The sequence below is a fragment of the Prunus mume genome, linkage group LG5, assembly GCF_029339155.1.
Source record: "Prunus mume cultivar Tortuosa linkage group LG5, ASM2933915v1, whole genome shotgun sequence".
Lineage (NCBI taxonomy): Eukaryota > Viridiplantae > Streptophyta > Magnoliopsida > Rosales > Rosaceae > Prunus > Prunus mume.
The window spans coordinates 24,993,074-25,004,797 of NC_142702.1; the positions used below are offsets into that span (position 1 = coordinate 24,993,074).

Sequence of the window (11,724 nt, forward strand, 5' to 3'; positions counted from 1 at the left end):
GAATAATAAAAAAGGGTTTGCCCCCTTAATTCTATTTTGTAAAATTAAAATAAGGGTTTTTGTATTTATAATTGTGATGCTGAACTTTGACGTTTGCATGAATTAGATACCTAACTTTTATTTGTGTCAATTTTGTGTCTGACAAGTCTAACAGAACAAAAGATTAGAAAAAGACTTGCTGAGTAGGGACAAACCCCAGGAAACTAGTAAATTATTAGAAAAAGACTTGCTTGTCACCAACTAAAGCAAGTCTTTTTCTAATAATTTACTTGTCACCAACTAAAGCAAATTTAGTTTAATACCAGGTCAGTTCAACAACTCTTGCACTAGAGTCAGTCGACGAGAGCCAAAGTTTCATCGTTACCAAGACCAAGTCATCCTTACAACACGAATGAAGACCAAAACAATAAAATACTCAGAACATATCTAGTTTGCCTGCCGATGACCTCAAAAAGAAGTCTGAAAAGAAAATCCTCATGCGTAAGTTACGGTGGAGATTGAGACTGAAATGCAGATCTGACATCGGGGATGAAACGGAGAGGAAAGGGATGGAGGATATTATAAATTGCTCAAATACTTTCGGTTTCATATCGCGATATTATAAATTGCTCAAATACTTCATGGGCGTGAAGGATATTATCCCTAAAATATCGATATATTGACTATAACTAATTGAATAAGTATTAAGATATTATTTCTTCAAAAAATGATATTATCAACGAAATATCGTCGATAATATAGATACTTCAGTCATTTGTAGTTCATTAATTGCAGGAAGAGGAAGCTGAATAAGGTCATTTTGCTCTGTTTTGTTGATTTGAGGACAACAATCTGACTACGATCGACCAAGTATCCAATTACATGCAAATGTATCACATTTCTGTCTACGATCGACCAAGTATCCAATTACATGCAAATGTATCACATTTCTGTGAGGATATTACATTGATTATTAAACTACTTTTTGTCTCCCTCGATACTTAATGATACAATGGACTATTATATTAATTTTAGGAATTTTTGTAGAAATGTAGCATGAACTTATATATCAGTTTCAATCTATCATCTTAAAAGAAAAATTTAAGAGAAATGTCACTTTAATTTTTTTAAATCTATAATTTGTCATCTGACTTTAACACCATCCAATTTATCATATGACTTTATTATCACCTTAAAAATTAAAAATAATTAAAAAATTTAATAACTAAAATTTAAATCAACTTAAAATACTTAAAAACTTTCCTCCAATCCTCCCATCTATGCACCCCAAACAAAAGTAGTTTTTCTAGTAAAGAAATGTTTGGTTTGAGATTGCAATGCACAAAGATAAAGAAATGTTTTTTGTGCACAGTAGCCCTTATAACTGTTCTGATGGCAAGTTGTTTTTAGATCCAAATTACTAATGGGTAATTCTCCAAAATAATGTGACTAATTGATTTCAAAATGAAAGCCTATAACTTAGTTTTGTGCTTCTAGGATGTGACTAAAGTTAATCCGCTTCGACCCTGATTTAAAGACACTAATAGAAAAAGCTTGACGTCTATGGCATTGGAGTTGTTCTAGCGGAGCTACTTGTTAGCGTGAGCCATAATGTAAGGATCCTGTGATTCCTGATTTTCTGATGTAATTCAAACGTTACCTAATTATAATAATTACCTAGTTAGGATTCCTTGTAATTAGCTAATTACTTTTTCTTGTAAGGAAAGTCAACTTGTACTTATATATATATCCAAACTTGTTCTCTCTCCTCCATACCTTTCGAAGTACCCTAGACACCCCCACAGCAGCCGCAAAATCCAGTGCTTTAGAAACCCGCAAAAATCTTGATATGGAGCAATCAATTGTTACAGTTCGCAATGATATTTCTGTTGGCCCAAGAATGGAAAGAACTATAAAACTTGGTCGAAGATGATGTTGTTTCATGTGTCGGGCTTGGGAAAAAAAGGTTATCTAATAGGGAATGTGGCTAAAGCGGAGGAAGACGCTTCGGGCTTTGATCCATAGTGTATTGAGGACTCTATTGTTAAAGGATGGTTGATAAAAACTATGGAACCTGATTTGGTAGAATTGTGCTTAGATCCACCAACAGCTAAATATGTCTAGGAAAGTACAGCCCACGCATCAGATGAGTTGCAAATTTATGAATTATGATGTAAAACAACCTATATTACTCAAGGAGGTCGTGATATTGCATCCTACTTTGCTGAGCTTAAGAGAATTTGATTGAAACTAGACTGTCGTTGTCCAATCAACATGAAGTGCCCTGATGATGTGAAGATTCCATAGGCTGAAATATAGAAAGACCGTATTTATGATTTTCTTGTAAGTCTAGATGATGAGTTTGAAAAAAATTAGAGAAGATTTGTTGAGGTTGAGTCCATTGTCAAAATTGGAGGAGTCGTTTGCTTTTGTTTGTAAAGAGGCCCAACGCCGAGAGACGATGCTAAAAAAGGATAGAAAGAATGAATCCTCTGCTGTAATGATTTCCAAATCCCATGCTACTAGTTTTTATTTTCCCCTTCCAACCCCTAAGGAAACAGAAAACACGCATTGCACTTACTTCAAGGAGAGAATACAGTAAAAGAAGCTTTGCAATATCCAAAATGGATGGAAGCAATGAATATGGAGATGGAAGCCTTACAGAAGAATGGAACATGAGAGATAGTTCAGCAACCTAAGGGAAAGAAACTTGTTAGATGTCGATGGGTGTACATAGTTAAGCACAACGCTAATGGCACAATAGACAGATATAAAGCAAGACTTGTGGCCAAAGGGTATACACAGACGTTTGGATTTGATTATCAGGATACGTTTGCACCAGTGGCAAAAATGAATACGACGCGAGTTCTTTTGTCCTTAGCAGCTAATTTGGATTGGCCTCTTAAGCAATTCAATGTGAAAAATGCTTTTCCGCATGGAGATCTAGAAGAAAAAGTGTACATGGACATACCACCTGGTTATGGGTTGTCTAATAACAGTGGAAATGTGTGTAGGCTTTGAAAGGCCCTTTATGGATTGAAGTCGTCTCCGCGAGCATAGTTTGGGCAATTCATTGAAACAATGAAGAAGTGTGGATATCATCAAGGTAACTCGAATCATACCCTATTTATCAAACGTATGGATGGTAAGATTAATTTATTGATAATCTATATTGATGATATAGTAGTTAGTGGTGATGATGTTGTTGAAATGGGTACATTACATAAGTACTTAGCCTCAGAGTTTGAGATGGAGGACTTGGGGGCTTTGAAGTATTTTTTGGGATCGAAGTAACTTGCTCTGCTACTAGTATTTGTCTCTCACAAAATAAGTATGTTCTAGACTTGTTGACAAAAACTGGTATGTTAGGGTGCACCAGCCAAAACTCTTATTGGGCAAAATCATCACCTAGCAATCTATCCTAATTAAGTGCCAACCAACAAGGAAAGAGACTTCAGAGGTTAGTGGGAAGACTAATTTATATGTCGCACACTGGACCAGATATCACATATGTTGTTAGTGTTGTTAGTGTTGTTAGCCAGTTCATGCATTCTCCTAGTAAGGATCACTTAGCGGCATTTATGAGGATTTTGAGTTATTTGAAGAAAGCTCCATACTAAGGCTTGATATTCAGAACATTGGGACATTTGGATGTCAAGGGTTGTATAGATGCAGATTAGGCAGGCAATATAACATATAGACGTTCTTCATGAGGTTACTTCACTTTCATTAGGAGGTTACATGGTGAAGTAAGAAGCATAATGTAGTGACTCAATCTTCAACTAAGGCAAAATATAGGGGAATAGCACAAGGAATTTGTGAGCTTCTTTCACTAAGGATACTCTTGTCCGAAATTGGTTTTCTCCCAAATGAAGTCATGAAGCTATACTGTGACAACCAAGCTACAAGAAAGATAGCAAATAATTCAGTTCAACATGACAGAACTAACATATTGAAGTGGATAGGCATTATATCAAGGAGAAGCTGGTAGATAAGCTAATCAATATACCATTTGTAAAGTTAGAAGATGTCTTAATGCTTGCGGTGTCAGCAAAGGTTCTTCAGGACTCACTTGATAAGTTGGGCATAGGATATATCTATGCACCAATTTGAAGGGGAGTGTTGGTGTGAGCTATAATTTAGGGATCCCGTAATCTCTGATTTCCGGGTGTAATTCACGTTACCTAATTAGAATAATTACCCAATTAAGATTCTTTATAATTAACCAATTACTTTTCTTGTAGAAAAATTCAACTTGTACTTATATATATATATATATATATATATCCTCCTCTTGTTTCTAGTAAGTGAAAGCGCAAAAGTAGCTTTTCTAATAAAGTCAAAATATTTTTTTCAAAGCAAAACTCAATTATACCATTTTCTAACCTATTTTTCTCTCTTCTACCAAACAACCCACTCAAGTTAAAATATATTTTTAAAAGCAAAACTCAATTATATCATTTTCTAACATATTCTCTCTCTTCTGCCAAACAACCCACTCAAGTTTTTTTTTTCCTTCTTATTTTGGTATTATGGATGCCAAAGCTGAAACCCCAATTCAATTTCTAGGTTAAACATGCATTGGGCTTATCCCAAAAAAAATTTCTTAACTCATAGGTAATGAAGTTTTTTGTTCAATTGATGTGAATGTTTCACTCATAGTCATAGTTAGGTTTTTTTTTTTTTTTTGGTTATAAATGATTCACTTATACAGTTGAGTTTTCTATATTTTTAGTAGGTTTGTATGTTAAGTAAATTTAGTCCACCCTATTTTGAAATTCTGGGTCTGTCCCTAGTCATTTGACAATTATGAAGAGTTTTTAAGTTAACATTTTTTGGAGTGATGATTTTTCCACTTTTTTTTTATCCACTTACACTCTATTTTATTTTTTTAATATTTTTTCTATAACGTACAGGAGTAAAGAGTATAAGTGTACAACAGGAGAAAGGAAAAATCAGATTTTTTTTGTTTTTGTTTTTGTTTTTTTTGTTTTGGTTCAACTCGTCTGGTTAGTGAGAATAAAGAAAATATTAGAAAAAGACTTGGGGACAAGACTAGATAGGTCAATTCAATTTATTGTCTTTTTCTTTTTCTTTTTTGTCGGATATGTCAATTCTGAACTTTAGATTCTGCCACTCTCAGCCTTGTCCAAATTCCCCCCTTTCTTACTCCTCCTATGATTTATGTGTTTTGTAGATCCCATACGCATAATTTCTGTATCCCGAAGTTGGGAGTTATGGTGGCCAACCCCGATATAAGTTTAGTTGTGGAGATGCCGGAAGAGAGAGCTACTGCACGGTTTGGTTTCTTTAACTTCAAAACTATTTATATGCATTTTCGTGTTCCCTTTAAAATAAATGTGGTATGAAACACAGGACTTGTATATCTGCGGTGACTTGAGATATATATGTTGTTTTGGGGGGGAACTCAATTTTTCGGTCTCCTTTATACAATTAACTAACTGCTTGTTTCGTGTCAAATGAGCTTAGTCTACAAGAGTTTCCCAATTTTACACTAATTTGTTGTTTTTATTTTTTATTTTCTACAGTAATCGTCATTCAAATTCAGAGGCAACAATGGCAAAATCAATCATGAAAGATGAAGATGAATCAAGTGAAAAATGGCCATCACCAAAAGTAGAGTCTTTCTTTCAAAAGTGGAAGAGGATATTTTTAGCATCATGTCTATTTGCTGTTGTGCTGGATCCATTGTTTCTCTACATTCCTATGATGAAAGATGATATCAAGTGCATGCTGTCTGACAGAAACTTGAAGATTGCGGCTCTTCTTTTAAGATCACTCACTGATCTTTTCTTTATATTTGATATTATTTTTCAAATTTATACATCTGACAAGTATTCGAGTTTCATGCATGAATATCATCGTAGAAATTATCGCTTGAAAAAAATATATTGGAGGAAATTTTTTGTGCCAACAATAATCAAGACAATGTGGGGGTCATACAATATCCTAATTGACATTTTGGCTATTCTTCCGCTTCCACAAGTAAGAGAAACTAATCGTTTGTTTTACGTATAATCTCTCTTTTATGTTTTCCTCGAAAGACAACTGAATATCTTAATTTATGATTCACCATTTTAATCGTGATAATTTGATTTTAATTGATTGTACTATTGATGTATGTTGTCCAGGTAGCAATTCTCATTATCTTTTCAGAAATGAGCGACTTGAGATCTTTGATGGCAATAAGGATGGTTATCATGAACCTTTTTGTTTTATTACAATATGTGCCACGAGTTCTTCGCTTCTACTTATCATGTAAGGAACTTAAAAGGACTCCTAAAAAAGAGACTGGAGATACTACCAAATGGATTAAAGGTGTCTTGAATTTCTTTATGTACATCCTTTCTAGTCATGTAAGTTTCAAAATTTTATCATAATTTATTTTAATTTCATAACAATTGCTTCCTTGCATTAGATAAACAGTAATACTATTTGAACACACAAAACTAACCATATTAGATGACCACCTGCTGTGGCAACTAATGTGGTCATGCCATGTCAATAAATGAAATCAACATACATGAATTAAATTCATTTGGTTAGACAAATAAAAGGAGGATAATGTGGCATGGTTTGGTTGGAATTCTTGCTAAGTCTGATGAACATGGTTACATGGGGTCGATATTTTAATAAAGTAGGCACGTATTCTTCACTTATATTTGCAAAAACAAGAATGTATCATAACATTAAGTTCTTTCAAGTTAGGTATGTTTTCCATTTCTTTTTGTTACAGGGGAGGATTCAAACTCTAGTCTTAGGTGTAAATATTATGTACCACTTTGGGTAGAAACCCTTACATCTATGTTTAAAGATAAATGTTATTTAATTTCCTTACCCGAGTGAACTTAAATTTTTAATTTTTATATTTCCATAATTCTGATTAATTAACTTGATATTCTTTAGGTACTTGGTGCCGTATGGTACTTTTTCGCTGTTCAACGTATGGCCACTTGTTGGCATAATGCATGTCGCAAAACAAATGGATGTAACACCAGTACTTTTGGATGTCATGATCACCACACAGATAGAAATATTACATTTCTAAATGATTTATGCCCTCTAAGTCCGGTGAATACAACGCTCTTTGATTTTGGTATATATATTACGGTCATTCAATCTGGTATAATGGGATCAACAAATTATTTTCAAAAGTTCTCCAATTGTTTTTGGTGGGGACTGCGAAATTTGAGGTTTGTATATTTTTTTTGTGTCATTTTGTTCAGTCGGAAATCGATTTGCTTAATTTGTTGGAGAGTAATATAAATTCAATCACACACATCCAGACCTAAAGAAAAGTTCACTTTTGTATCTAATATATTTCACCATTTCATTTTTGCAGTTCTCTTGGTTCAAATCTTGAGCCTAGCGTGGATGGATGGGAGAACCTCTTTGCAGCGTTCATCTCTATAATTGGATTGCTTTTATTCTTATATCTCATTGGAAATTTGCAGGTTTTTTACTCTCTTTACTTTTTTGGGTCTGATATTCTACATGCATATTGTTGGCTTTTTTTTTCTTTCTAAAAGCTTGGGTTGGTTTTTGATTGGGAAAGATAAATAACTAATTCCTAGTTAATGACTGATCTACTTAATTGTGTTGGCATATATAGACATACATGCAGTTGGATACTCAAAGAATAGAGGCGCATAGACACAAGTTGAAAGTGGAACGAAAGATGAAAGAGAAAGATAAAGAGACGGAGTTGTGGATATCTGCAAATGGCATCCCCAAAAGGTTGCATAAGGATATGAAGTTGAAGATCATGGAGAAGGTACAACAAGAACTTGAAGAAAACAGGGATGCTGGTTTGGACTATATCCTCTCTATTCTTCCCTTGGATCCTCAGAGCCAAATTAGAAGTTGGATGCCTATGACTCGGTTGAAGCAGGTAATAAGTTCCTCCAAACCCATGACTCTGATAATTACCAGCCGCCTTTCCATATATATCCAAATAAGCATTTAATAATAACTTGTTTACTTAAGCAGTGTTATACAAAAACTAACAGATTGATTAGTACAATCAATCTTAGTATATAATACAACACATCCTTAGGTTAAATTAGTATAATTAAATAATTAATTAAAAGGTTATATATATATATGCTTGTAGATGAGAAGCATGAAAATTAAGGAACATCCATGCCATTGCCAATTGCCATATATGAATCTCACAAAACACCAAGATCACATGAGACTCAGATCTAGAGCGATGCGGCTAACAATATTCTTCTAACATAAGATGTATGTATTTATTAATTCATTCTATTTCTAGGGGCCGATGTTGCAAAACATGGATGAACGTGTGTTGAGAAGAATTTGTCTTTGTCTGGAGCCCAGGGAGTTTGACGACAATTCTATCATTTTTGAAAAGGGTGAACCACTTAAAATGATGCTATTCATTGTGGACGGATTTGTATCCATTGAAAAGAGAGATGGTTCTTCTTCTTCTAATGATAATTTGCAGCAACGACCTCGAGGTGCAGGAGAAGTATGTGGAGAAGAACTTCTACTTTGGCCATTATCGATCTTACATTCTTGGGAAGTATTAACCTTGGCAACCGAGTCTGCTAAGGCAATAGGTCATGTTGAAGCCCTTGTTCTCACGGCTAGCGACTTGAAAGCAACGATAATGGTCAATGAAATGGACTATTTCGTTGGGATGATGCCTAGAACATTTAGTGCAAAAGAAATTGAGAAGGCAACAGACTACTACCATTACAGTAGACTCATTCGTAGGGACAAGGATGCAAACTTTTACGAAGGGATACTGCCAGATGATCATAAAACAGTGGTTGCGGTAAAGAAGTACAGACATACGTATGTAGATGTAGCTATTGAGGCGGCTGTTGCTTCTCAGACCAACCACAGAAATGTGGTGATGTTCTTAGGTGCTTGTGTGGAAAAATTTCTACAAGCACTGGTTTTTGAGTACATTCCCAATGGCACACTTTTTGAGCACATTCATAAAGAAGAAGCAGCAGGCAGCTCTGAAGGATCATCATCGTCACCAACTGCTCTACTTTCATTGGAGTTACGACTCAAGATAGCGTCAGAAACAGCTGGAGCACTAGCTTACTTACACTCACTCACTCCGCCAATCATACACCTACGTTTGTCGACAAGACATATACTATTGAATGATCATTACACCGCAAAGTTGTCTGCCATTGGAGAGTCGCAAACAAAATTGTGGGGATTCAGTGATTCAAAGTTTTCAAACAAAGGATACTTTGATCCTAATTTTCAAGGAGACAGAGCAGAAAAGAGTGACGTCTATAGCTTTGGAGTTATCCTAGCGGAGCTACTAACAAGTCAAAAGCCAGCTTCTCCTAACAGCGAAGGGGAAGAGCCACCCCTGGCAACCTCTCTTCTATCCTCAATGGAAGAGGGTCGCTTGAATCAAATTCTGGATGGTAAAATAATAGTCAATGAAGCAACTTCTAAGACGGCCAAAAAGGTGGCGGATCTGGCAAAAAGATGTTTAATCTCAAAAAGGGAGGAAAGGCCTTCCATGGAGCAAGTAGCCCTGGAGCTTGAGGGATTGCGCAAGTTTATGGCAGAGTATCAAAGGGGAGAACCCAGTTTCTCAAACAAGCCAACCTCTTTGCAACCGGAAACAACAATAATAAAAAATATAAATAAATAAATAAACAAGCAAGCAAGGTACATACTCTAATTAGTGTTGTTTGCAGATGCTTTATTAATCTAATTAGTGAATAATTCTCTGTTTATATTCGTGCTTCTATTCTAATTAGTTCCTGTTAATCTTTTCCTCTTGACTGTAAGGATTGTATTAATCAACTCACTACTAGTGTCCTGTACGCGTTGGTGAAGAAGTTGACAATGCTGGATCCGAATCATAAATTACCTATTGCCCCCACAGAAATCCAAATTGCTAGCCGCGGCTGCGGCTGCGGCTGTGACCGTTTTCTTCAGCACGGCTTCTATGCCTCCTATCCCCATTTTTGTACCCTTCAACATCGTCAATAGGACTCCTACTGTAATCAGATCTGCGATCCTGTGGGGAGGGGCTTCTGCTTTTTCCCCGCTCTCCGGTGATCTGAATCGACTGCACATTAAAAAAAACAAAAAACAAAAAACAAAAAACAAAAAACAAAATGAATAATTGAGTTTAAACAGAAACTAAACTGAAGAGTATGCTAGGCTTTCTTGTGATATCATAGCCGTTGATATCAATAACAATAACACCCGCGCATCCTTCCCCTACCAGTGAATGGGACAAGTCTTTGCTTCACGTGGGCTCTAGGCTTTCTCGTGAGGCCCGCTTGGGTTATGGGCTGCAACCAACCACATCCATACATTTAAGACACTGTGGTTGGGCTTCAAGCTTTAGACCCCAAAAAGGGTCCATTGGGGGATGGTTTGGTGGCTTCAGTTTCTAACTGTTGCAGCCCCATGATGGAGCCTCCGTTCGACTTGCTCTCTTTTTCTTTTCTTTTTTTGGACGAAACCGTTCGACTTGCTTTCACTACAGCAATTTTACGCATTCAGCTACATCATAAAAGAGAATTTGACTTTATGCCAATCGGGTCTAACCTAGTGAAAATTAACATTAACTTGCAGACTAGAGTCTCATGTTCAAATTCTCATAACATCGTAATTGTGTGTGTGTGAATAATAACCTTTAACTTGCAGAATAAATATCTCATGTTCAAATCCTCACAGCACTATAGTTGTGTGTGTTTGGGAGAGAAATCCCCCTCATAAACTAAAACCAACTACAATACTACTTTTATTGGAGTTACGACTCAAGATAGCGTCAGAAACAGCTAGAGCACTAGTTTATTTGCACTCATTCACTCCAGCGCCGATCATACACCAATGTTTGTCGACGAAATATATACTATTGGATGATCATTACACGGCAAAGTTCTGTCATTGGACAGTCACGATTGTTCAATGAACCTTACTTGAGCTCAGAATATTTAGCTCAATTTCGAAGGAAGAATACTTTGACCCTCATTTTCGACATGACAGACTAGTAGAAAAGAGTGACGTCTATAGCTTTGGAGTTTTCCTAGCGGAGCTACTAACAAGTCAAAAGCCTCAAAAGCCAGTTTCTCCTCCTGGGACTAGTGCTGTGAACCTAGCAACCTTATTTGGAACTTCAGTGGAAGAGGGTCGCTTGGGCCAAAAAGGTGGCGGATCTGGCAAAGAGATGTTTGGGGTTACAAAGGAAGGCAAGGCCTTCCATGGAACAACTAACCGTGGAGCTAGAGGGATTGCGCGAGTTTAGGGCAGAGTATCAAAGGGGAGAAGACGTAGAACCCAGTTTCTCTTGATATCCCAAGGAGGCCGGACTCATCGCAACCGTAAACAACAATAATAATTTTTTAAAATAATAACTCGCAAGGTACATTTGTTAGTTTGAGATAAATAACATATGCGTGTCACCTACTTGCAACAAAAGAACCTGTCAGTTTGAAAACAAGAAAAAAGAAAACCTGTGTCTTGTACGCGTTGGTGGCTGAGAGACAATGTGAAGACGTTGGCAACTCCACTAATTGGTTGCATCAGAAATTCTTGTAAATATATCACACAGAAAATTGCTGGATCCGAATCATAAATTACCGATTGCCCCACATAAATCCAAATTCATCATCTTAAAAGAGATCAAAATTTTGAGCTATAAAACAAAATATTGAAAAAGTTTGAAAGCAAGAAAATTGCCACCAAAATGCTTTCAAGCTGATTCACTTT

General features: G+C 36.0%; 1 protein-coding gene across 1 annotated transcript; it reads left to right on the plus strand.

Moving 5' to 3' along the window:
- The first annotated feature begins 2,829 nt into the window (after positions 1 to 2,829).
- Positions 2,830 to 10,204, plus strand: LOC103344188 (cyclic nucleotide-gated ion channel 1-like). Its single transcript, XM_089052433.1, has 8 exons — positions 2,830 to 2,985; positions 5,470 to 5,985; positions 6,132 to 6,356; positions 6,907 to 7,193; positions 7,343 to 7,454; positions 7,613 to 7,891; positions 8,276 to 9,666; positions 9,790 to 10,204. The coding sequence occupies exons 1-7, from the start codon at positions 2,830 to 2,832 to the stop codon at positions 9,647 to 9,649; spliced, it is 2,949 nt and encodes a 982-aa protein (XP_088908559.1). The 3' UTR covers positions 9,650 to 9,666; positions 9,790 to 10,204.
- The last annotated feature ends 1,520 nt before the right edge of the window (positions 10,205 to 11,724 follow it).